This window comes from Phocoena sinus, chromosome 10 (assembly GCF_008692025.1).
Source record: "Phocoena sinus isolate mPhoSin1 chromosome 10, mPhoSin1.pri, whole genome shotgun sequence".
Taxonomy (NCBI): domain Eukaryota; kingdom Metazoa; phylum Chordata; class Mammalia; order Artiodactyla; family Phocoenidae; genus Phocoena; species Phocoena sinus.
In genome coordinates, this window is record NC_045772.1 from 101,039,636 (window position 1) to 101,067,072 (window position 27,437).

Genomic DNA, 27,437 nt, shown 5'->3' on the forward strand with positions numbered 1-27,437 from the left:
TCTCATGTTAATATTTGTTGAAAGAGAGAAAGGATAAGCTTCTGTCCTTCAGAGTTCAAAGTTACAGTCTGCATGGCATATAGGAAAGTGTTAGACATACATAATAATCAGGACTAAGCATTAAGATTAACAAATACTTTCTGGAGGCTGAGAAGGAAGGAATATGTGCGTCTCTGAGTTAGGGAAGCAAGGAATCCCACACAGACCTTTCTAAGAACTAAGGAATGATTATAATGAGATGGAAAAACCTAGGCTCCTTTAAAAAAAAAAATCAGAAAGTTTGCTGTGTGTTTGTTTTCTTTGCTTTCTACCAAGAGAGGAAAAAAAAGTAGAGTTTTGCTAGGAAATACAGAATATGTAGAAAGAACAGATATCCTATGAGCTTAATGCCATAAATGGTGATGTATTCAAGTATATCCTTTTAGATAAGAGAAGATTACATGAAACCTTAAGAAAAAAAAAATCCACTGAGTAACAAAATAAATACCTGAATATCTGTAGTCAGAAGTTCTCCTTTTCACACATAAATCAATTTGTATATGAGGAAATCAAAGAAAAGAACCTTATACGTGCTTATAAACCAGAGTGCCTGGGTGCTGGGGTCCTTTCTGAACCTATTCTAAGTAACAGCAGTTGTTTTTATTTGAGATAAAACTCTGCTAGTTAGTTAAAATGTCTATTTTCTTTTCTTTTGGCTGAGATAACTCATTGTGGTAATGCTGGACTTTTCATAGTTATGAGCAATTGTGTTTGGTAAGTATATCTATTTTTAATTAATACAAATGGAAAAGAGCATTATTTAATAAAGGTAATTTCATAGAAAAAGCTTTCAAAATATGAAGCTCATTGCTGGAACAATAATAAAATATAATCCCAAATGTAACAACCATGGAAAATAGATTCTTGAATTTGACAAACATATGTTAAGGAATATATATATATATGTATACATATATGTATGTATGTGTGTGTATGTGTGTGTATGTGTATATATATGTGTGTGTATATATATGCATGTGTGTATATATGTATGTGTGTATATATGTATGTGTGTATGTATATATGTGTGTGTATATATGTATGTATATATGCGTGTGTGTATATATGTATGTGTGTATATGTGTATGTATATGTATGTGTGTGTATAGATATGTGTGTGTATATGTGTATGTGTGTGTGCATATATATGTGTGTATGTATGTGTGTATATGTATGTATGTGTGTGTGTGTGTATATATATGTATATGTATGTGTGTATGTGTGTGTGTATATATATATATATATATATATATATATATATATATATATATGTATGTATGTATACTGGCAAGTTTACTAGTTACTAGGTTGATACACGGGTGAATGAGTCTTTGTCCCAGCCCTCACAGACTCACAATCCATGGGAAGAAAAGACATGTAGACAGATTATTAGAATCTGACAGAGGTTCCAGATAACACTGAAATCCTTTTGTTCCAAACCTGAAGATACTGGATAAGCGTTAATCCCCTCTCAGAATTTGTGATGCATGATTGAGCTCAATTGACAGAAAAAATCTGCAGGTGTCAGAAGCAAAGAGGGATGTGAACTGAAGCAGCAGCAGCCCTGGGCATTATGACCAGTCTGACCAGTTAGGGCTGGGGCTGGGAAAGAAGGCGGGACTTTAGGATGACATGAACTGGGGACCTGGAACTGAACTTCTGCCGCGAGATGGGACAGTCAGACGAGTGCCATTCAAGGGAAAGGAAATAAGACTAATTGAGTCAAACCTTTACCACCGGTAGATGAGAAAAGCTTTTCTCTGCTGTGACCTTGGGAAGGAACCCCAGGTCCCTTATAAGATGTCAGAATTCTGAAGCCTGTATCTCCAGCAGATTTAGAGTACAAATTGATACTGCCACTGGGCGTGGGAAGCTCCTACCTGAAATATTAGCATAAAAAGGTATGCCCCATTAGAGCCTAGCAGAAGCAATTACAGTATCACTGCTGGGATCCTTCAACAGCCCAGACATCACAATATTCCCATGGAAAAAAACAGGTGACCCTTAGGATGAGCTCACAGTCAGTCCACAACGAGGAGGATGTAACAGAGGAGATTACTTCTCTGAAGACTTAAGATCCTAGACAGGCAATATTTTCTTGAAGATTTTAAAACAACTAAAGAGAGGAAGTATAAGGATCAGAAGGAAGAACAGTGGATACAGGATAGTGTCGTAGTTGAGAGAGTGGGGTCTGAAAATTAAGACAGGTGTCAGACTTCAGAAGAGAAATTGCAGCTTACATCACCAAGAGCTGATATCCCAAAAAAGAGCATTCCTAAAAATGGAGAAGAAGATAACAACTTAATGGGGGGTGGGGGGAATAGTCAAAAGATAGGAATGGAAGATCATGGGGAAGAAATGTAGATAGTCTCTAAACATGAATCCATGCCCGACCGCACTCATATTGAGATAAAGTCAAACTGAGGTGCTGTTTGGCCAAAATCAAGGAAGGGTTTAACAGCATATTCAGTTGACAGGGCTGCGCGTGTCACACACTCGTAAAACTCTACTGGTGGGAGCGCAAAATGCATACCTCCTGTGGAGGGAATTTGGCAACATGTAATAAAATTACTTACCTATGTTTTCACTTTTTGACCCAGAAGTGAAGCTTCTAGGAATCTGTCCCAAAGACACATTTTCAAAATTACAAAATAACACATATACAAGGTAATTCCGTGTGTGCTGCTATAGTGTTTGCTACAATATTTGTAGTAGCAGCAGATTAGAAATAACTCAGATACCCAACAGTGGGATACTGGTTGAATCAATTGTAATGCATCCAATGGAGTAGGGTACTGTGCAGCTGTAGAAGGGAGTGGGAAGCACCTCTGTTGTCATGAAGTGACTACTTGAATATGTTGTTAAATGAAGAAGCAAGATGCAGAATAGATGTAGAAAAAGAAGATGTATTTAATATTCTACTTCTTATGTGAGAAAAGTGGGTAAATTCATAAATGTTTGTGAGAGTGTATGCTTGCTTACCGTTACATAAAGAACAATTTAAAGGTAAATTTAAAATTTACACCAAAAATTTCCTATGAAAAGAGGAAGGGAATAGGATAGAGAAGGCAGGATTGAAAGCAAGTCTTCTCTGAAAGTACCTCGCTATATAGTTTTGACTCTAGAATCATATGAATGTCTTACATAATCAAAAATAAAATTACATCAGAAAGAGGGGAAAGCAATTCCTAAATTTTGTAAACAAACTGAAACAAATGAATCTAGTTATTTATTAAATTGTTGTGTAGTCACATACAGCAGAGAATTAGTTCAACTAACCTTATATATTACAGATTTTTCTCTGTACATTCTCAGTAAGATATACTCCAATGAGAAGAAAAAATAATGCAGAGAAATTTTAAAGTTCATTCTGAAGGCATATTGATAGTGATTACGTTGGTATTGGTATTTTCAAAGAATTAAATTGATGGATAAAGCAAATAAAAAGTAATTATGTCATTATTGTTAGGAACCAAGGTTTTTCAGCATAAGAGGAAAAAAGATATATAAAGTATAAAATCAAAGAAGTAAGAACTTACTCTTTAAGATGCAGATCTAGAATCTTAAATCTAAATTGAAAATATCACTGTTAATTTATAATTTTCTCCCTCTTAATAAGAAAGAAAGTTTTTCCTACCTCTCAACTGAAACAACCAGAAAGCAGTAATCCAGCAGCACTGAGCACCCAGCACCCGCTCCTGTCCCACTGAATGAATGAGCTCTTTGGTAAACCAGCTGATTCCAGATCTGGGGTAAGAAATGTACAAGACGAGCTTAGCGCATGTTTGCCAGCATGCAAGAGTAATGTCGTGTCAGAAGGACACAGAAAGTCTGCTACCGTACACAGAATGCACAGGATGGTTATTCCTTCCACATTTTGGTCCTAATCAGGACCAAACTTAAACTGTCTAACTGATTACTTTAAAAAGCAAAACAAAGTCAGTAGGAAGCACACTTTCTATTAGACCTTGCACTCCAGCTGAGAAAATAAATAGGATGTGAAGGTAGTCTGACCATGACTGCTGCCGGGCTAAATTCAGCACAGTTGTCTCCTCTAATCTAGTTGCCATCCCCTGCCTACCACACTGCTTCACGGGAGTCCCCCCAGAGCTGTCCAACCAGTGGAAAAGGAGCTTTCCCAGCTAGAAGGATAATCTTCAGTCAAGTGTGTATAAAATGAACAACTCAAGAATAATTAATGGGGCTTCCCTGGTGGCGCAGTGGTTAAGAGTCTGCCTGCCGATGCAGGGGACACGGGTTCGTGCCCCGGTCCGGGAAGATCCCACATGCCGTGGAGCACCTGGGCCCGTGAGCCATGGCCGCTGAGCCTGCGCGTCCGGAGCCTGTGCTCCACAACGGGAGAGGCCACAACAGTGAGAGGCCCATGTTCCGCAAAAAAAAAAAAAAACCAACTAAAAAATAGAATAATTAATGACTACTTATACTTTTTCATGAAATGAAGTTTAAAATAAAGCTCATAGGTAATTTGTTGAAATTTTGCTAAGTTTATAACCAACAGAGTCCGACCCACCTGAAAACGAGGAAGATTATGCTTTTCTCATTTTGTATATCAAATACCAAAATAGCAAATTAAAGTTTAATTAAAATTCACTATAATAAAATGATTTCTAAAGTTTAACAAATTAGGCAGAAATAATTTTAATGCTTTCTTAAAGATAATTATAATTGGAAATAATGCTAGTTAGGTTAAGACTTATTTATGATATGCTTTCTAAAATATCTCAGAATATTTCTAAGTAGTAGTTTTTCTAAAACTCATTTAGGTAGGTTAATAGCGTTATCAGAAACCAAAAAGGAAAGATTAGTGAACAACCAGGTAACTCTGATCAGAATTCCAACCTTTTCTTTTAATACCTGGGTTTGAATAACCAACATGTACTGTTTCTTAGCCTAACTATTCTTCTGTGAAACATATAGTTTCTGTACCACCTTTTTTGAGCATTGACATCTTAGTCCTAAAAGAAAAGATTAACAGAGTAAACGAACTTTTCCTCTGGGAGGGTGTGTATACCTATATACACAGATATGCGTTTACAGCTTAAAAAGTTTATCTCAGCAAGTTTCCTCCTGTCCTTTTTTTTTTTTTTCTCCTTCCTTCCTTCAAACAACTTTATTCTTCATGTCATGGGACCACGGGAGTTCGGCTCTCTGCACATGCACGTGGCATGGTTCAAGAGGGAAAATATTTGGATATAAAGTGCCTTCCATGCTTGCTGGTCTTAGTCTTAAGAAGAGCGTAGAACAAGAGATTCTTGAGCAGAGTGTCGTTTATATGATCTGTATAATATCTACTGTGCTGCGAGCTGTCCGATACTTAGTGCTCAACTTCTGACTGTGCAGGAAACAGACTTCACACCAAATTAGTGAATATTTGACCTGGGAACACTAGCTAAACTTTGATAAACTTCATGTCTTTCAGAAATGGAGACGTTCTTAGGACTATTTCTTCATTCGCTTACATGGATCAAATAAGTAACCTGTGGTCTTATCTGTCTCCTGTGATCAGTTCTTGTGCGAGGCTTTCATTCTCATTCCTGAGGAATACTTGAGATACATCCTGCCTTGAAAGTGGATTTGCATGTGCTTTATTAGTTCTTCTCTAAGGTTTTAAACTCACACTCGGCATCAGGCATTAAAGACTGCGTGTCATGTTCTAAGATAATCAGTATCCACGTGTACTTTTGCTGCAGGGTCCTACTAAAGTCCACAGGGAAATGTTTCTTACCCACGTGAAAGTGAGTGAGGTGCAGCATGTTGTCACTTTCCGGCGCGCCCCTTTGCCCTTTGCTCTCTCCCTCCCGCTTCCCCAGAGCTGCCTTGCAGACGACTCTCCATTTGTCATAAGTACGGCTTGACATAAGAAAGAGTGCCCTACATATCTTCAAGGTCCCTGTAAGTCATCTCAGAAAAGAGAAATTTGATATCACAGACAATTTCTTGATAAGTATTTTTTCTGCTGTCATTATATCCTGGAGGGAGGAACTGGCTTAGAAATGTTCGTATATTACTAGGTGAAAATGTAAGGAGCCCAAATGCCCAGCAATATGGGACTTGTTAAACATCTATTCAACTGAATGCTATGCAGCCAGTTAAAGTTCGGTTTTAGACTTAATGACATGAAAAGAAATGTTCATAACGATGGTGATAGCTGAAATTTATTGGGTGTTGATTGTATGCCACGCACCTTTCTAAGAGCTTGTATTAACTCGGTTAATCCTAACAACAGTCTTATGGGGAGAAGGTATTGTTATTCTCATTTTAAAGGTGAGGAAATTGAGGCTCCGAGTAGCTTGCCCCAGCTGAGCTAGCTGGTAAGAGGCAGAACTAGAATTCAGGCCCAGGCACTTTGGCCCTACCCTCGCTCAGGCATCATTATGTGAAAAAATACTGAAGAAATATCTCTCTAAACTTTTTTATGGAACTAGACAAAATGTTTTAAATTCATCTAGAAAAGAAAATGTGTCAAAGATACCCAATCAGATTTTGACAAAGCAGAATTGGTAGAGAAGGACAACACGTCCTACCAGATATCAAAATATACCATAAGATATAGCAATTTTAAAAATACCATATCGTAGCAGAAATAGAGAATAAATCGGAAAAGCATGCTGCTTTTTATGTTCATAGGGAAGAGGCTGAACAGGTGCACCTAAATATTAACGATGATTATCACTGGTTAGAGGGATTTACAGGTAATTTTTCTTTTTGTGTTTTAGATTATCTACAGTGAACATTTTTGAATCATATAATGTTAACAAATGTATTTTTAATGCTTTTAAAACTTCAGGTTTTAACAATATTGCTGTTTGATTTTATGCATAGTGTTTGTACCGTGCATTTTCTGAATTGCTTGCTTTGCAAAGGGAATGCTCTAAAATGTTTTATACATATATATATATTACATTCACCTGGGTTTTAAATTAACCAAGCACACAGAATTACCAATCCAGTCCTCCATTTGGGTGAACATGGAGAAGAGGCAGTGGGATAATAACCCTCTTCTGGTCTAGGGTTGAAGAGAAGGATTTCAGAATCTTCAATTCATTTCCAAAACCTGAATTGTTTGTTGGTGGTGTAAAGAAAAGCTATTGAATTTTAATATATAGCTTCTGTCTGATCACCTTGCTGAACTTTATTGTAAATTGTAATCGTTTTTCAGTTGATTCTCTTGGATTTTCTAGGTATATCATGATTTCATTTACAGATAATGATAACTTTTCCCCCAATATTTATGGTCTGTATGTTATATAACACCCCCCCAAATGGAATAGTTGTTAAAAAGGGTGAGTAATTTTATGGTAACCTGGAAAGATGGGTCCTGTGTGTTGATATCATGAAGTGAAAAAACAGAGTTAGCAGAGTTCTATCCTATATGCAGTATAATCCGATCCTTATTTTAGAAAATAAAAACAAGCCCTGCAATAAAGCACTTAATTTACGGAGGTTACTCCTCCCTCCAGAATTCCTGTGGAAATTAGGTGCTTGTCTTAGCCTGCTCGGGCTGCCATCACAAAATGCCATAGACGGAGTGACTTAAACAACAGAAGTTTATCTTCTCACCATTCTGGAGGCTGGGAAGTCCCAGATCAAGGTGCCAGCTGCCTTGGTTCCTGGGAGAGCCCTCTTCCTGGCTCACAGAGGCCTCCTCCTCACCGTGTTCCCATGCGGCAGGGGGACTCATCTCCCGCTTCCTCTTCTTACAGGGCCGCAGTCCCATCAGATTAGGGCCCCACCTTATGACCTCACTGAACCCTAATTTATCTCCTAAAGGCTGTCTGCAGACACAGTCGGCTTGGGGATCAGGGCCTCAACATGAATTTTGAGGGGACCCAGTTCAGTCCATAATAGTGTCTAGACTTTCTTCCCTCAGTAGCCTCAGAAATCCTATGTTTAACTTATTTTATTTCGGACAGGATTCGTTTTATCCTTTCTTAGGACATTCTTAAGGCACTTGTTACTTTGCAGCGTGTCACAGAAATTTTACCTAAATTTACCCTTACGCATCATTTCCTCTTAGACACAAAATCGGATGAAGCTCATGGCCGACAATTATGAGGATGACCACTTCAGATCCTCCCATTCCAGTCAAACCAATCATAAACCCTCCCCAGACCAGGTAAGACTGCTTTTGATTGTCTTGTGAAAACCAGTATGCTTTTATTTTGATGTGTTTTGTACTAGCACATTACAGATTCTGGGATACAAGTTAGAAAAATAAAAATAATCAGTTTCTGAAAACTCTTTTTTTTTTTTTGTAACACAGAGTCAGTTTCTGTAGAGGAAGGTGGTACATGATTCTGAATATTTTAAGAGGAGATACTCAGCAGATTTGAGGACACTAAAGAACCCTTGAGATGAGAAAAAAATTTGATCTTCTCAGAGATACTCACTAATTTGTAACTGTCCTGCTTTTCTTATTTAAGAAACAGTGCCTCAGTAGAAAACCAAAACTCTCCTTGTAAGCTCAGTGAGGCACGCACAGTGCAGTGCAACGGTAATAACTACTGAATATTATTTAACTGCAAATTTTAATCTCTGCTCATCACCTAGTACACGTGAAGATTGAAACTTAGTTTCTTCGCTCCCATTTCCTTGGTGGATCCCTCCATCTATGTCATTCTTAAATTGTTGCCTTCAACTTCTCATCAATGCAAAAGAGGCAGTGATGAGTCAGCCTGAAGGGGAGCCATACTCAATGCCAGTTTTTTTGGAAGAAGGAAACTCTCCCAAGATCTTGAATATGATGGATGGGGGAGAGTAGTGAACAGATTACCTCATATCCCATTGCCAAAAGTCAGATTTCAACATCTCCATCACACTCAATCTTAAAATATACAGCTGAGGGAGAAAAATAATAGTTAAGTAATTACATCCATATGACTAAAGAGTCAAGGAAAACTCCCCCACTGAGCATCTCCTCCAAATGATAGCATAGCTTTGTCTTAGGAGAAGAAAAAGAAATATTGCAGGTGAAAGCAGCAATAATATCGAAAATGCAATTTTGTTCTAAGATTCAGAAGGTATAGTCGTGGTTTGATGACATTTTCCTAGCCAGTTGCGGCAGGCCTTATATTTTAGAGGGAAAGCAGTACAATCTTTGACTCAGGCAGAATGGAGAGCCGTCTGCCTGATGTCAGCAGTCTGTCCCTCTGCCAGACATCACTTTGCTTGTTCTGCCTGCTTCATGATACCTGGCATTAAGTTTATGCCAGTGTGTATAAGACGAGTACTAGATCCTTTCCTTGAAACAGGTTTCGCTAATACATACAAGGAATTGGATACCTCGCAGTAGTGGGAGGCAGACAGGAATGGGGAAAGGTTGAGGAAAAGGCAAAAAATAAAGAAAAGCCTCCCACTTGATAATGTTGCCCAGATCCAGCAGTGGATAGAGAGAGCGTCTCGGAGAGGTCGGAAGGCTGGAAGTACAGTGACAAACTAATTACGAGTCAGAGCCTCATGTAAAAAGGGTCAGGAGGTTAGAGACTGTTTGCTGCTGCTACAGTGTGCTTGTGTCTCTGTTTTGAATACTAACCAGCTCTTTTCGTTCCCACGCTGCTCTGGGGTCTCTGCCGTCCCGTAGGACGAGGAGGAGGGCATATGGGCATAGCCGTCCACGTGCTCCTAGAGCAGCCATTTGTTCAGCACGGTGAGAAACGGCTCTCCTTAACTACAGACATGCCTTCTGTTTGTTTGCCGTCACTTTTTTTCACACGATCATCTCACGCCTTGTTTCTCTGTAATTCACTGAATCCTTGGTGTGCTCTCTGCCTTCTCATTTCACCTGATTTCCTGTGTGTATTGCTATGCTTCTGACATAGTGGGGTTTGGGGTTTGTGGCTTTTTTTTCTTGTTGCGTGTTAATAGTCACTTTTATAATTTCTTTTATGCATTTTGGGGAGAACTTCCAGGGCATGTAACTATTGATGAATTTCTCCTGTTGTTATTTTATTTATAAACTACTCTGTCTAGCATGATATTACAGTGTCCTGGTAAGGTTTATAGTGACTTACATCAAACTGGAAATAGAAAATTGATCAGATACTCTGCCAGTAGGTTTGGGATATACTTTTTATGATAAGTTAAAGTATATAGTCTTAAAAAAAAAAAAAAAAAACCTGTACTGTGGAGTAAAACCATTAGTTTCTGTCTATAGAAGAATGCTCTGCATTCTCAGGGTCAGTAATTCTTCCAGAGTGCCTACCCTGGACAACCCCTAGAGCTTGGATATTACCCCCAAACTGTCCTTATAAATAAAGAGAAATAAAGAAGCAAAAGAAGGCTTTTTAAAAAGTCGGTCTACAGAGTTCTTTTTCCCTCTTTTATGGATTGCTGCCGTGTTAAACGGTTGCCAGGACACTGTCTAGATTCTCCTTTCCAGGCCAATTGGCTAGAAAATATATTCCAGCTGCGTGAGTATCTCTCTTTGATCCGATGCCCTGGAGGTTTGACTGAGGAAATCCTTTTCTTAGAAAAAATAATAATTATGATGAGTAGGTTCACACGTATTGGTGGCCTTGCACCCCTGGATTCACTGCCCGTGCTTATTGGCGATCTCACTCTTCTGGAGTTGTTTCTTCCTGAAGAGTCTGTGTCTTGGTGTCACCCTCCTTAAAATGATGAGGGTCGTGTAGACCTCTCGCTGCAAACACAGCCGAGGAGAACAATGAGGTAAGTTGTGGAAAGAGGCGTGCACTGTGAAGACGGGAAACTTTCCATGTGGCTTTATCCTGAGGCTGTGAAAGAAGCTGAAATGCGTGATGCCAACCACAAAGCCCTTTGGGTCTCTATTCCTGCCCTGCAGAGAGGTTCATCCGTACCGTTTTTCTAGATTCCACATACGTGCATTAATATACAGTATTTGCTTTTCTCTTTCTGACTTACTTCACTCTGTATGACAGACTCTAGGTCCATCTGCACAGAAGTAGAGGATGGACGTGTGGACACAGGGGGTGGGGAAAGGGGTGTGGGGTGAATTGGGAGATTAGGATTGATATAAATACACTGCCATGTGTAAAACAGATAGCCAGTGGGAACCTGCTGTATAGCACAGGGAGCGCAGCTTGGTGCTCACTGGTGACCTAGATGGGTGGGATGGCGGGCGTGGGAGGGAGGCCCAAGGGGGAGGGGACATGTGTATACCTATAGCTGATCACTTCGCTGTGCAGCAGAAACTAACACAACCTTGTAAAGCAATTATACTCCAATTAAAAAAAAAGCTCTTTGAACCCCGCACGCCAGACAGCGCTGCAGCTGAGCGAGTCCGTGTGCTATTCTCTTTATCTACACTACACGCTAGTGGGGGGCGGTGGAGCTGGGCATCGTGGAGCCTGTTGGGGCCACGCAGGAGCTGAATGCAGTTCAGCAGGCTCCTCCCCCAGTGTGAAGCTGCCTCGTCTGTTCTGGCAGAACACAGGAGCTTCTGTGCAGGCCTCAGCAGGAAGCCCAGCCCCGTTGGTGTCATAGGAAACACAGCCCGTAGGTAACCTCACCGGGAGACTGAGAAATGAGCCACCTTCACATGACCTTGTTCCTGAGTCCCTGTTCTCCTTTCTCTTCTCCCACAATAGGATCTAACTCCTAACAAGTGTTCAAATGCTACCGATTTTTTCTTAAATTATTGCACTATTGATCTTACTGCACTAAAATATTAACAGTCGCTGGTTTAACGAAGTGCAGTTGCAATTAGCTGGCCACAGCTGGAGTTTCTATGGTAGAGTATTTCAAGTTTTCTAAAATGTGCTGTGAATATAATTATATTATAAAGGTTTTACCTAAAGAAATGCATGAGTGATCCCTAAAACATTGCCCAAGTCTTGACTTGCTATCCGCTTTACTTGCTAATTCTACAGAGAACAGATTTTATTAACAAAATTTCAAGCTTTTGAAGTTGATGATTTGCCTTATCAAACTTAAGAACATAAATAATGTTTTGCGTGTAAAAATTTTTAAAAACACCATGTGTACCAGCAAAGTATGAGCCTTACTAGATGTAATCATTTCTCAGACTTATGCTTTATGGCCCAGAAAATGATCATCTTGGTGAACGTACCATGTGCTCTTGAAAAGAAGGATATTCTTCAGTTATTGCACACAGTCTTCTATAAACATTGATAGGTCCAGGTGGCTGACAGGGTTGTTCAGATCTCCTATGACTTCACTAAAAATTGGCAGGGGGGTGGGGGGCAGTCTATTAAATGCTGAGAGAGGAGCATTCAAATCTCCAGGTATAATTGGAATTATTCTATTTGTCCTTTGAATTCTCAATTTTTGCTTCATGTATTTTGAAGCTCTGTTATTATTTGCACACCTATTTTTGATTGTTGTATACTCTTGATAAACTGACCTCCCTGTCATTATGAAATGTCCCTCTTTATTTTCCAGGAATATTCTTTGTCTTCAAATCTACTTTATTAGTCTTAAGTCAACAAGGAGCAGTGTAAACTAACACGAAAAGTCACTCTGTCTCGTCTGGCAATAACAGGCATTCAATTAACACTTATTGAATATTGACTTTCTAGAGTTTTCTGGAGAGCAGATTGCCAGATAACATCATTTCCTTTATAGATAAAAGAATATGTTTCTTTTTTATGCTGTTATTTTAGACATCTCGCAGAGCAGCGGTCCCCAGCCTTTTTGGCACCAGGGACCGGTTTCGTGGAGGAAAGTTTTTCCCCGGACCAGGGGTTGGGGGGTGGGGGGATGGTTTCGGGATGATTCAAGCACAGTACATTTATTGTGCATTTTATTATTATTTCTATTATTTATTTCTACTTTATTGTTATTTCTGTTATTATTACATTGTTATATATAATGAAATAATTATGCAACTCTCCATAATGCAGAGTCAGTGGGAGCTTGTTTTCACTTGCCACTCACTGATAGGGTTTTGATAGGAGTCTGCAAGCAATTGGTTTATTATGGTCTCTGTGCAGTCAGACCTCTCTGCTAATGATGATCTGCATTTGCAGCCGCTCCCCAGCGCTAGCATCAGCGCCTCAGCTCCCCCTCAGGTCATCAGGCATTAGATTCTCATAAGGAGCACGCGACCTAGATCCCTCGCACGCGCAGTTCACAGTAGGGTTCGCGCTCCTGTGAGAATCTAATGCCGCAGCTGATCTGACAGGAGGTGGAGCTCAGGCGGTAATGCGAGCGATGGGGAGCGGCTGTAAATACAGATGAAGCTTCGCTCGCTTGCCCGCCACTCCTCTCCTGCTATGCGGCGCGGTTCCTAACAGGCCATGACCAGTAGCGGTCCGTGGCCCGGGGGTTGGGGACCCCTGTCATAGAGGATGAGATGCTATGGATAAAAAGGTATTTACTTTAGGAAGTTAGTAACCTCCCAGGTTAACTGTGCATTGGCCCTAGGCTTGTGATATTTAACACTGAAGGAAGAAAAAGAAAAAGAACCTTATGATAATATAGTGAGGAGGTACTCCAAGTTAAATCACAAGAGAAAATAATCATCTGGGTGCACACACTGTGTAGAATGGTTTCAGCAGAGAGGTGATAGAAGAATGGGAGCTTTACAAGCACCTGACTTCAATGATCTTTGCCTACATTTTGACTATTCTCCTGACGTTTATTTAAACCAAAGCTCATTCTCTATGTGGCAACCCCCTCCCCCCCATTTTCTTGAGATATAAGTGATAAATAGCATTGTATTAATCCAAGATGCACAACATAATGATTTGGTATATGTATATATTGCCAAATGATCACCGCAGTAAGTTTAGTTAGCATCTGTCAGCTCACATAATTACAGTTTTTTTTCTTGTGATGAGAACTTTAAGGTCTACTCTTTTAATAACTTTCAGATATACAATAGACACCATGCCTTATATCCCCAGGGCATATTTATCATATAACTGGAAGTTTACACCTTTTGACCCCCTCAACCGTTTGACCCACCCCCAAACCCCACCACGGACAACTGCCAAATCTGTTCCCTGTATCTGTGAGTTTGGTTTTTCTAGGTTCCACATGTAAGTGAGATTGTAGAGTATTTGTCTTTTTCTTTGTCTGACTTATTTCACTAAGCATAATACCCTCAAGGTCCATCCATGTTGTCACAAATGGCAGGATTTTCTTCTTTTTTATTGGCTGAATAATATTACTGTGTGTGTGTGTGTGTGTGTGTGTGTGTGTGTGTGTGTGTGTACAGTTGGCCCTTCAACAACACAGGTTTGAACTGCACAGGTCCACTTATACATAGATTTTTTTTTTTTTTGGCAATAGTAAATAGTATAGTACTACACAATTGGCAGTGGGTTGAATCTGCAGTTATGGAACGATGGATACAGAGGCACCACAGAACAAAAGGCCAACTATAAGTTAGACACAGATTTTTGACTCTTCAGAGGGTCAGTGCCCCTAACCCCTGCATTGTTCAAGGGTAACTGTATATACACCACATTTTTCTTTATCCATCAGTGGACAGTTAGGTTGTCTGTGTGTCTTCGCTATTATAAATAACACTGCAAGGAACACAGGTGTGCAGATATCTTTTCAAGATAGTGTTTTTATTTCCTTTGGATATATACTCAGAAGTGGAATTACAGGATCATATGGTAGTTCTATTTTGAACTTTTGAGGAATCTCCATGCCGTTTTCCATAGTGACTGCATCAATTTACATTCCCACCAACAGTGCAAAAGGGTTCCATTTTCTCCACATCCTCACCAACACTTATCACTTGTCTTTTTAGTAGTAACCAACAAGTGTGAGGTGATTTCATTGTGGTTTTGATTTGCATTTCCCTCATGATTAGTTATGTTGAGTGCCTTTTCATGTACCTGTTGGCCATCTGTATGTCTTTTTGGAAAAATGTCTATTTAGATCTTCTGCCCACTTTCGTTGAATTTTTTGCTATTGAGTTATATGACTTCTTTATAAATTTTGGATATTAGCCCCTTATCAGATATATGATTTGCAAATATTTTCTCCCATTCACTAGGTTGTCTTCATTTTGTTGATGGTTTCCTTTGCTGTGAAGAAGCTTTTTAGTTTGATCTAGTCCCACTAGTTTATTTTTGCTTTTGTTGCTTGTGCTTTTGGTGTCAGATTCAAAAATTCATCCCCAAGATCTATGTCAAGGAGCTTACCACCTATGTTTTCTTATAGGAGTTTTATGGTTTCAGGTCTCACATTCAAGGCTTTCATCCTTTTTGAGTTAATTTTTGTGTATGGTGTAAGATTTTGGTCCAGTTTCATTCTTTTGCATGTAACTGTCCAGTTTTCCAGTACCATTTATTGAAGAGACTGTCCTTTCCCCATTGTATATTCTTGCCTCCTTTGTCATAAATTAATTGACCAATATATCCATGGGTTTATTTCTGGGCTCTCTATTCTGTTCCATTGATCTATATGTCTCTTTTTATGCCAGTACCATACTGTTTTAATTACTATAGCTTTGAAATATATTTGAAATCAGGGAGCATAATGCCTCCAGTTTCGTTCTTCTTTCTCAAGATTTCTTTGGCTATTTGGGGGTCTTTTATGGTTTCATACAAATTTTACGATTCTTTGTTCTGTTTCTGTGAAAAATGCCATTGGAATTTTGATAGGGATTGCATTGAATCTGTATATTGCTTTGGGTAGTATGAACATTTTAACAGTATTAATTCCTTAAATCCATGAGCACAGGCTATCTTTCCATTTATTTGTGTCTTCTTCAATTTCTTTTATCAATGTCTTACAGTTTTCAAGGAACAGGTCTTTTACCTCCTTGGTTACATTTATTCCTAGGTATTTTATTCTTTCTGATACAATTGTAAATGAGATTGTTTTCTTAATTTCTCTTTTTGATAGTGTGTTATTAGTGTATAGAAATGCAACTGATTTTGTGTATTAATTTTGTATTCTGCAGTATTACTGAATTCTTTTATAAGTTCTAACAGTTTTTTGACAGAGTCTTTATGGTTTTCTGCATATAATATCATGTCATCTGCAAGCAGTGATAGTTTTACTTCTTCCATTTCTATTTGGCTGCCTTTTATTTCTTTTTCTTGTCTAACTGCTCTGGCTAGGACTCCCAATACCATGTTGAATAAGAGTGGTGAGAGTGGACATCCTTGTCTTGTTCCTGATCTTAGAGGAAAAGCTCTCAGCTTTTCATCATTGAGTATTATGTTAGCTGTGGACTTGTCATTATGTTGCCTTTTTTTATGTTGAGGAATGTTCCCTCTGTTTCTGCTTTGTTGAGATTTTTTTTTTTAATAAGTGGATGTTAAATTTTGTCAGATGCTTTTTCTGCACCTATTGAGATGATTATGTGATTTTTGTCCTTCATTTTGTTAATGTGGTATGTCACAGTGATTGATTTGCAGATGTTGAACCATCCTTGCATCCCTGGAATAGACCCCACTTGATCATGGTACATGATCCTTTTAATGTATTGTTGAATTTGGTTTGCTAATATTTTGTCGAGAATTTTTCCATCTATGTTCATCAGAGATATTGGCATGTAATTTTCTTTTCTTGTGGCATCTTTTTCTGGTTTTGGTATCAGGTAATGCTGGCATTGTAAAATGAACTTGGAAGAGTTCTGTCCTCTTATTTTTTTTGGAAGAGTTTTTAAAAGATTGGTGTTAATTCTTTAAATGTTTGGTAGAATTCACTAATGAAACCAGCTGGTCGTCAGCTTTTCTTTCTTGGGAGGTTTTTAATTACTGATTCAGTTCCCTTACTTGTTATTGGTCTGTTCCAATTTTCTGTTTCTTCATGATTCAGTCTCGGTAGGTTGTACGTTTCTAGGGATTAATCCAGTTCTTCTCGGCTGTGCAAATTGTCGGCACGTAGCTGTTCACAGTAGCCTCATGGTTCTTTGTATTGGTCTGGTATCAGTTGTAACGTCTCCTCTTTCGTTTCTGATTTTATTTATCCTGTCTCTCTTATTTTCTCCTATCACGTCCTACCTGTGAAACTGAAAAAGCATGTTTTCTCCTGTGTCCCCTATACGGCAGTTATATTACTTTATGGCCATTTAGTTTGGTGGTAAATAGCATGCTTTGGCTCCAGATCTGATTTGAGTCCAGCTCGGTAGCTGTGTAATTTCCCACAAGTCACTCGACCTGTTCTCTAAGCATCAGGTTCCTCGTTTGTTAAATGGCAGTAATAAAACCTATAGTGAAGGTTCTTGGGAGGATTACATGTACTAATGTATTCAGTGTACTTAGCCCTCTGCCTGGCACACAGGAAAGGCTCAGTAAAGGACTGTGTGACATTGGTGGTGATTGTGGTAAAAATCCTCGAATACTAACAAGATCCTTTGATGTTCCTCTTCACTTTAGACTTCTCCTCTCTCCTAATACAGTAACATTCCTCCCATTGCACAAGTAACCCACAATCCTAGTAATTAATTTTTCCTGCAGCAAAAGAAATGTCTTCTTTACTGAATCATCAGTGATGTCACCAGTACTGCCTGAGCAACAGTGTAGACACCTCTCCCAGGTATCTGTGCGGGAGGTCAGCCACAGACATTGTCAGACCTAATCACCTTTAAGAAGCACCCTTGGCGGCAGGTGACACTTTCTTCTGAAGTCTTTCCTGACCTGAGGGTTATTTTCAGGCCGTAGAAAGAAGCAGGAGCGCCACCCCTGCACGGTGGCTGTAAGTGATTCTTGACAGGCTTGGTGATCACACGAGCTCAGTGAGGCAGGGACCTCTTCTTAGGCCACATGAGTGAGTTGTGAGTAATCTGGGGGAGAGACCCTTCTCTCAGTGTTTTGTTTTGGTTTTTTTTTTTTTTTTTTTTTTTTGCGGTACGCGGGCCTCTCCCGTTGCGGAGCACAGGCTCCGGACGCGCAGGCCCAGCGGCCATGGCTCAGGGCCCAGTCGCTCCGCGGCCTGTGGGATCCTCCCGGACCGGGGCACGAACCCGCGTCCCCTGCATCAGCAGGCGGACTCTCAACCACTGCGCCACCAGGGAAGCCCCTCTCAGTGTATTTTTAAGACAGAGTTTACAGTGTTCCACAGGTACATCCTACATTTTTGTAGTTTCTGCTGAATGATTTAAGGTGACATTGTCCTGTGACTCACTCGATGTATTTCTTAGACTGAAAATTGCAGTGTTTTGGACATCTCTGGAACATAAGCTCTCAGATGCATGGGTTCTCACCTTAACAATTACCAGCATTTGACTAATAAGGAAGTGCCGTCTTCCTCCTGTTTGTGGTATCATTTGTGACTCAGACATTCCTCCTGGACAATAAAAATATCCTTGTACTTCATGCAGAATAAAACTCTTCACATCCTAATTGTTTTTCACAGTCCTCTGAAAATGGGGGGACCCTACGGAGCCCAATAAATCGTTTTTGAAATAAAAAACTGGTGAGCTTTTACCCTAAAGAAAAGTTGCATGTATTTTATGCATTTGTAGTAGATATTTTAATCTTTTAATTTACTCTGTACCCTAACAGCTTATCCTGTAATCTGACACGGTTATGACGTGGACTGCCGGCTTCCCAGTCCACCTTCTAGAATACATTGTCAGGTTTATCAGCCACCCCTCAGTTAACATGTGGTGGGACCCCTTTTAATACCGGTTTTGGAAGCTAGGCCTAACACTTGCCTACTGTATCACACTTTTATTCTATAGAGTTATGTTTTGGAGGATATGATTTGACTCACATTTTATCTGAACTGTGTAACAACAGCCTTGTTACAATAGGGTTCTGCAGTATTTCTTTCATTAACTTGTCCTCAGCTTCTCCCTAATTTGTTATTTTCTATACGTTCTCTCTGTCTTTAGGGTTACTGTCTGTTTTGGGTTAAAGGAATGTTTTCTTGGACACAAAAATGCATCATCAACCAAAACAAAAAAGCTATTCTCCCTTGATGTGTCTGCCTCCTTCTTCCTGATCCTGGGATGACGAGACTAAAGTTTCCAGCTGGATCTGTCAGTCAGCATTTCTGGGATAAATTAAGTGAGCACACTTGATTGAGGTGTAGCTGGACTGTATCACTGTCTTCCTATTATCCTAGGAGATCAAAGCTGAGCACAAATAGAGGCTTAGTCTTTATAATATTCAAAACAGATGGCTAGTTCTTTGTGGTGAAAATTCAGGTTTTAAGGCAAACCACTTGTTAGCAAGACTTCATTTCTTTTCATTGAAAGGTAGTCAACACTGAACATATACCTCTCTCTCTTCTTCAAGACTAGAATCACAGACTTTCTGCATGAGAAGGGGTTTGGCAAACCCCAAACTCTGGTAACACTGTCTGGGTTCCTTTTCACGTGAATATAAAATAAGTTATTCAGATTTTTCTTTTGGCATTTTGGGTATTAAATGGAAGAATCTTAAATGTTCAAACTGTCATAGTCATTTTGTTGATGGGTCACTATTTGAAATCTAGTATTCACACCGTTGCATCCTCCAGAATTGAACCAGCGGGTTTATCCCTGACTTCACATCTTTACAGACTAAGAAGCACATTCCCCGCAGTGCATTACTGACCCCTGGGTCCTGAGGTCGTGCAGAGTAAGCCCGTAAGTGCGCTTTGAAGTTCTTATTGTTTGGTTTAAAACTGACTGAAATGAGGAAATTAACTCAAAGACATTTATTGGGAGTCTCCTATGTACCTACACTGCACTAGGTACATGGGTTGACATACATGTTTCAAGACTATAAAACAAATTCTGAAGGACAGATTTTCTCCAACAGAAAAAATAATCCGAGGTGCCATAGGGAAGCCCAGGTCTGCACCAGAGACTCAAGGGCTCACAGAGGAGGTTACACTTGAGCCACATCTTGAAGGAGCAGTAGGCGACTGCCAGGCAGATATACTGTAAATCTGTTGAACTCTCAGTAGCTCCCTGTGGCTACTGCTTAGGGTGTGAATTAATTCTCTATTTCTGCACAACACATTACCCCAAAACTTGGCAGCATTGAAAGCAATACACCCCTGTTAGGTCAGTGGTTTCTGCAGGTCATGAATTCGGAAGCAGCTTGGCTGGGTAGCTCTTGCATGAGTGTCTCCGCGGTTGCAGTCAGGATGTCAGCTGGGTCTGTAGTTGTCCAAAGCTCGGTGGGGACGGAGCATCCGCTCCAGGATGCTCACCCACAGCTCATACTGGCAGGAACCTTCAGTTCCTCACCATCCGGACCCAAAATGGGTGATTCAAGAGAAGGGAGCAAGGAGGAAGCCACAGTGACTTTTATGACCCATTATCGGAAGTCACACACCACCGCCTCTACTGTGTTCTGTCCCTTCAGCGCAAGGCACTGAGACCATCTGTGCTGAATGGACCAGAGCGTCTTAGGCTTTACTTTTTGAGGGGAGGCATGTCAAAGCACGTGTGGACTTAACTGCCAACCTCCACAGGCGTTGGGGCAGGGTGACAAGCCACACGGCTGGTGCCGCCAGCGCGGGTGGATCACGATGACCTTTGTGTGCCGTGGCGACCTGTGGAGGGTGGGTGGGAGGGACGTCAGAGCTTCTGGCTCTGTCCTGGAGGAGGCCATGCGGCCTGGATGCCGCGGCAGTGGATGGGATGGAGGAGGATCGCCAGTGTGCTCATCACCGGGAAGCGTGGTTCTCAGAAACGTCCCAGGCAGAGAACACAGCCCAAAAGCCCCACTGTGATTCAGAAAGGTAGCTTGCCTACAGGCACTGTTCACATAAACAGGCCTGCGCAAGCCCACGTGTTCCATGGTGGCTATGGCACTTGGACGCCGAGTGACTTCGGTCCAGCCACATTCACAGCCCGGGTCACCTCCCCGTCCGTTGAATTTTTCGTTTAGAAAGTGGGGCAAGGAGGCAGGTGTCGATGACCTCGATGATCACTGAAATAACTTCCTCTGTGCTCAGAACGATATACTTAGCGTTTTATCCGTGTTTAACCTTGAGAATATTTGACTCAATAGAAACATTTGATCTGTTCACAAACATCTAAATCAGGTTATACCAATGTCAAGGGATTTTCACTGAATATTTGCTGGAACTGAAACTAAGTTAATTCAGTTTCTTTAGCAGTTTTCCAGGCGTGAGGTTGAAAATGTCCATCTTTTTCCATATTCTTATTTTACTGAATCATTTTTTTTTTTTTTTTTTTTTTTTAAACCTACATGTTTTTTTTTTTTTTTTTTTTAAATTTATTTATTCATTTATTTATTTTTGGCTGTGTTGGGTCTTCGTTTCTGTGCGAGGGCTTTCTCTAGTTGTGGCAAGCGGGGGCCACTCTTCATCGCGGTGCGCGGGCCTCTCACTGTCGCGGCCTCTCTTGCTGCAGAGCACAGGCTCCATACGCGCAGAGCTCAGTATTTGTAGCTCACGGGCCCAGCTGCTCCGTGGCACGTGGGATCTTCCCAGACCAGGGCTTGAACCCATGTCCCCTGCATTGGCAGGCAGACTCTCAACCACTGCGCCACCAGGGAAGCCCTACTGAATCATTTTAGTATCAATTCTTTTCCATATTTACACTTTATAATGACTTTATTTATCAATCAGGGATTTTGTCCAGATCAAATTTTACTAATTAGAACTTTCTGCAACTGTGAATTTTCTTTTTATGCCCATTGCCAAATCCAGTTCTCTATTTAGCCAATGTTTTGTTTTGTGTTGATATTACTATTAAATACAAGTACTATTCATTGTGAATTGAATTTTTTAACAGTAATTATTATTTATTTCTTAAGTAATCTGTAAGAAAATTATAAGCATTTCCTCCCTAATCGTATAGTTACCCTGTTATCTGGAATAGGTCCAGGTCCACTGTAGAGATTGGCAGACCTTTTCATAAAGGTCCAGATAGTAAATGTTTTATACTTTGTGAACTTTACTGTTCGTCAAAACTATTCAGCTCTGCTCTTTCAGTGGGAAAGCAGCCTCAGACAATATGTAAATGAGTGAAGGTTAATATGACTATGATTAATATAACTTTATTTATGGGTGCTGAAATTTGATTTTCAGATAATCTCCACACGTCACCAAATACCCTTTTGATTTTTTTTCCAACCATTTGAAAAACCATTCTTAGTGATGGACTGTACAAAAACAGGCAGTGATGCTGGATTTGGTGCATGGACTGTCATTTATTTACTGACCTCTGGTCTATTGTGTTGCTTTTCCAGTTCTTCTTTGTGCTTCTCATCTCTTCATGTGCCCTTTTGTAGCCATCCGGTCATTGGTGGAGCTCAGTGCAAATGATGGGGTTAAGGTGTCCTCGGGGTCAGAATGTCAGCTGGAGTTAGTCAAGAGTACCTTGCATTTTACGTGTGCTCAAATTCTCACACGGGTGAGAATTGTCATTCCCATTTTACAGATGGTAAAACAGGTTCTTGGAAATAATAATGGTGAATAATTACTGAAGAAGCTTACCGTGTGATGGACACGTGGATTATTACAGTCTCATAAGGTATACTGTCCTCAGAGTAATTTGACCCAGGTCTCATAGCTAGAAGGTTGCAGGCCCCAGAGGTAAGCCAGTCTGTCTCCAGAGCCCATGCTGTTAACTGCTTTGTGGCTTTGCAGTGTTGCAGAGTCATCAATGCAGTGCAAAGATATTGTAGCACACAACATGACTGATACAAATCTGTCTCTGTTAAGGGTAGCCTCTGGGTAAAAAAGCCTTTTTTCACCACAGCTTCTGAAACTAGATGCCCAGTAATTAACATAATCACCAGCCAAGGGCCTGCATGCATATGGCTGCAGTGTTTGAATGATCGTGTTAATGGCCGTGGCCGTGGCCCTGGCCACAGCCAGTCACATAGCCTTCCCTGGCACTAAAGAGGGACACCACTGTGTCTGCTTAACATGTGGTGCTGTAAGGTGTGAGATGCCACAGCTGCTCTTGCCAGAGAAGTGTTCAAGTAGATAAAATTCCTAGTTAAGATCATGAGATGCTGAGGACCACCTCAGTGACTTCCATGGCTAACTAACAAAAATCTGCCATGAGGGAAGCAACTAACCTAATCATAGGTAAGACAAGCAGCTGGGCAAACAGCCGTGCTTCCCTGGAACATACAAGTTGTCGTTGATGCAAGATAGGCAAAGGTGCAGGAGTTCCAGTTCAGAGGAGCCTGGGCCCTCCCGGTCAGACCACATTCCGTGTGTGTGCGCGCGTGCACGTAAACGTACGAGTGTGTCTTAACACGTGGACCCGTTGCTTTATTCTCGTGCACAGAAATGTATGCTCATTGAGACAGGCACGGTAATGGAGTCAGGGAAAGCTGAAAACCTCCAGCTACATAGAACGTGCCTCACTGGACTCACGGCATAGTCTGAAACACACGTGCCCACTATAGGATGGCTCTGCACTGTGCTTTGAAATGGCACATCTGGGGAATGACGTGTGGGTGGCTTGCCAGACAAACGAGAGAAGCACATCAGACCAAGTGTCTTGAGCTTTTACTGCTTAGATGAAGAAGATGGCAGAGACTTGGCTCCCCATGCTTCTGTTTCTTGTCAGCAGTGGCATCTCATATGTGAGAAGGTTATAGCTGCTAGAGCCCACAGGGCAACTGAGTACGAAGAGTCCCCCCAGCTTGTGTGAGGCGTACATTTGGGCAGTTTGCTTAAAGCACAGAGAGAGCTTTTCCTCCTGTTCGTTGCTGTTCAAGTCCACAACACCAGAAGCATGCTCCCTGGAGGAAACCAGGGAAAGCACTAACAACAGGGACAGATGAATATGGTGAAGAAAGGTGTTCCTATGTCCTCCTCTCCCTTTTCTTCTTCGCTTGCTTTCTAGGGTTGGGAGTTTCTGTTTCACTTGTCCGTTGTTCTCCGTTTTCTAAACACCCATAAAGTGTTAGGTCCTCTGATCCTATCAGAAACATGGTCTCTGTCCTTTGCATTCCCTCACTGCAATCGCTACAAAATTTGGATGTGGGTCCATGTGCATGATAGGTTTCTTATGAGTACTAAAAGGTGGGGCTAGAGCCTAGTAGATAAAACCAATACGAAGATTCTGCACAAACTTAACTTTTTTCCCCCTCTATCAGGTCACTTTACGGCTGTACCAGAAGCTGCTTATTCTTTGTTACAGCAGGTAGCCTCCCATGCTTCAGTCTAGCTGTGCCCCCGTTTCTGGTTCCTTGGACTGCCCCACACCCCGTTTCTTTACTGGCCGTACTCTGCAGTTTTTCCCTCAGGGCCTCTCGGCTCAATCGGAATGTGTGGGTTTGCCCATTCTCAGCATTCTGTATCTCGCATCCCAGTGGGACCGCCCTGCTCTGACCCTACACTTCAGAGTTGATCTTCAGTCAGCACTTACCGAGCCCTGTGTCGGATCAGGGGGATCGGGGAATCAGGGCACAGGGGCCCTTCTTCCGGAGGAGGGCTCGGAGGGCCCCAGATTATTGAATCTTGAATTACCCTGGCTGGTTACCTTATATAACGTCAGTCACAATTTGTAGGACTTCTGGTATTTCTGAGCTGAACTCTTTTGTCATAGTCACTGTCATACCCTCCGATGATAAAGCTTTGCTTAAACCTCAGCAGCTGGAAACATTGAAATGGCGACGTCTGTCAGAGTTTGTGTCACGCTAAGGGACTTTAACTTTCAGAACTAGGGGGAAGAGAGATTAATTCAGTGATTGTGTGAAGGTTTTATTCCCAAATAAAGAAAATGGGTAGAGAAAAACAGTCTTCCTAATTTTTGTTTTTCCCAAATCTTTTTCTTCCACCCAAAGCCTGGATTACTCCCAAGGTGGAAGGGGTGATGTCTGGAAATCGTTAATCCATGGGTTTTGTTCATGGTGTATAAAATTTTCAGAAAGAATTTGCTTTTGCAATATGATTTCCTGATTGACTGTGGCAGACATAAATCCAGCAAGGACAGCTCTGTCAGAGCAGCCAAGATCCCTCTTAGATTCTTAGATATATGACGGTTCTGGTGTGTGTGTGGAGTGGAAATGAAGATTCTTCATGTGGGTGGGTCAGGAGGAGAGATGGAGAAGGGGGGGCATGGGCGCAAGAAGAGCAGCGGATGGAGGTGGGGCGCACCAGGCCAGCCCCCAGAAGCCAGCACTGGTTCAGCCCGGAGTGAGTGAAGGAGATGCCCTTGGTGCCCCCTGCCCTGGTACTGGTTTCTGTTCTTGAAGGGCTCTTTTATGATATTCTGAAACATTTCCATCCTCCCAGTTAAGCAGAGTGCTAAGCTATCCTAAAGCTGAATTCCGGGCTAAGGGCCATTTTGCACAGATCTTTCTTCCCATCCTGCCGGCCCCCTCTCGCCACTGCAGACGTATACGTGTGCCTCCTTATACACACTCACAGGTGTTTCAGCCTGTCACAGGTCGTGTTCTGTTTCCTACTTCAGCATTAAGAGATTCAATTCCTGTGTGTAGCCTGTCTTCCTCTAGTAGCACAGATACCCGTCTCTGATGTGTACACACAGCTACAGGTACATGTCTATCTTCCCCTGCCTTCCAGGTGATAGGGAACCCCTCCCTCCCACCTGCACCCCCAGGGCCAGGCTCCTGTGACGCCAAAGCCTGCGGGCACACAGTGACTGGAGCTGCAGCCGTCGCAGGCTTTCAGCTGGAGATGCTGCGTGTCTGCAGTCTGTGCTGTGGGATGTGACGCTGGAGCTGCAGTCATGATGTGACCAGTGGCCAGCTGCCCGTGTCTGCTCCTCCAGCTTCTCTGTGTGTACACGCACACACACCTGCTTTTAACCCAGCCTTGAAATAACTGCCAGTCACAGGGGAGTCTCCTCCAGAGCCTGGCCTCCGCTCGGGAGCCCTTGTACAGATAAGCTATCGAATCTCCTAGTCACCCGATAAGCGTACTTGGCTCTTTGCTCCTCTGTCGTCCTGTGGCCTGCAAGGCGGAGCGATTGGGTGGGCTCCCTGTAATCTAGACTGGCATCCTTGGTTACTTATCGAGATCCTGGCCAGGTCAGGAGGCTCCTTTTGTGTACCCGGCACAGCTCGGGCTGGCCTTCCTTCTACTCCCAGTGGCTAGAGAGAGAAGAAAATGAACTGTCCTGATAAGGTCATTACTGTGTTCCCCACGGCAGGCAACAAGCATGTTATTGCCTTTCACATCCATCCCTCTGTCTTGTGAAGGTGTAACTGCGGAGAAGTGCTTGGCTGCAGCACTAACCCAGCCCGAGCACTTCAGGTGCCAGAGCTCAGAGGACCGGGCGGAGCAGGTGTCGTCAACCGCAGCATGCGGGTGTGTGCACGGGCACGGCAGGGCGGAGGCCACTGTCTTCGCCTGTGGCCAACTGCCTACCTGGTTTTTCCTTTGAGATTCAGCATCAGCCTTCAGTTGCCTGGCCTGTTCAAAGAGTGTGAACCTCTCTTCTCCCTCTTTTGCCTTATTTTCTTTCCCATGCCCAGACTTTCTTCCCCATAATTTGTAATTCATTAGTGTATAGCCCTGGAACTTTACTGTGGGGAAGTTCTGTAAAATACACACACACACACACACAAATATGTAGCCCACTACATTATTTACTAAAATACAGTAAATGATTTATTGTGGAAAGGCAAGCCTCAAGCCAAGAACTAAATCGAAGGTGCTTTCCCATCTCTATTGAAAGAGCAGAGAAGAAGAGCTGCGGGACACGCGCCACTGGTTACCTCCCTGTGCCTCGTCTGCCCATCCGCCCAGGGTACGCACTATGCGTCCCCTCCTGTCCCCTCCACCAGTCAGCGCGTGATGGCTTCCGTGCCTCATGCAGCGTTTTCTCCGCTTACTGCCCGTTGATGTGCACTGTCTTCGTCTGTACTCACTTGTCTGCCTTCTTGTTGGTGAATGCCCTTATTTTCCTCGATTTTACAAGTTTCCAGATACTGAAGCAAGTCCTTGCAATACCTCCAGCCTTAAGCTGCTCTCATGGCCATGAAGAGGCCTCCTCCACAGCAGAAGGCTTCTTCCCTCAGTGGCGGGGCCCACACACTCTGCTCTCTATTCGAGTAGGATTCCTTGTACCAAGTACAATAGGATAGGTTTTAACTGAATAAGGAGTAAATAGGCAAAATGCAGTTAGCAGCTCTGTAGTTCAGATTTCAAGATTCATTTTATTCTAAACTCTGTTTCTTATCTCCTTACAACTTTGAGTACAGAATATTTGTCTCCATATCTGGGTCAAGAAATAGGGGATGTTTTGTTTTGCTGGAGTGGTAATGCATGCTTAAAGGAAAATTGACAACAGATTTCTGAGTTGTAAAACTAAGAGGAAATGATCACATTTTATTTTTTAAATGATTCCCACTGTTTTTTTCATGTTTCAGACCTTTTGCCGTTTTCAAAGACACATCTAACTTTAACAAACTGTAAAGCTCTTTAAATCTGAAACCTTTGGAGAGAGTTTTTACTTTTAGAACCCAGCATTTCTATATGTGGTAAGATTTCTGATGAATGTTTATTGATCTCAGTCACCTAGTGTCACCACACCAAACTTGGATGTGCTCACCCACACGCAGCAA

General features: G+C 41.7%; 1 protein-coding gene across 8 annotated transcripts in view; it reads left to right on the forward strand.

The window, feature by feature from the left end:
• The window catches only part of ERC1 (ELKS/RAB6-interacting/CAST family member 1), a 391,788-nt gene that overhangs the window by 324,225 nt on the left and 40,126 nt on the right, over positions 1-27,437 (forward strand). For all 8 annotated transcript variants that reach the window (XM_032647173.1, XM_032647178.1, XM_032647174.1 and 5 more), the window contains exon 17: positions 8,078-8,176. In XM_032647173.1, the coding sequence (XP_032503064.1) occupies positions 8,078-8,176 (99 nt within the window). The remainder of the gene's footprint in view (positions 1-8,077; positions 8,177-27,437) is intronic.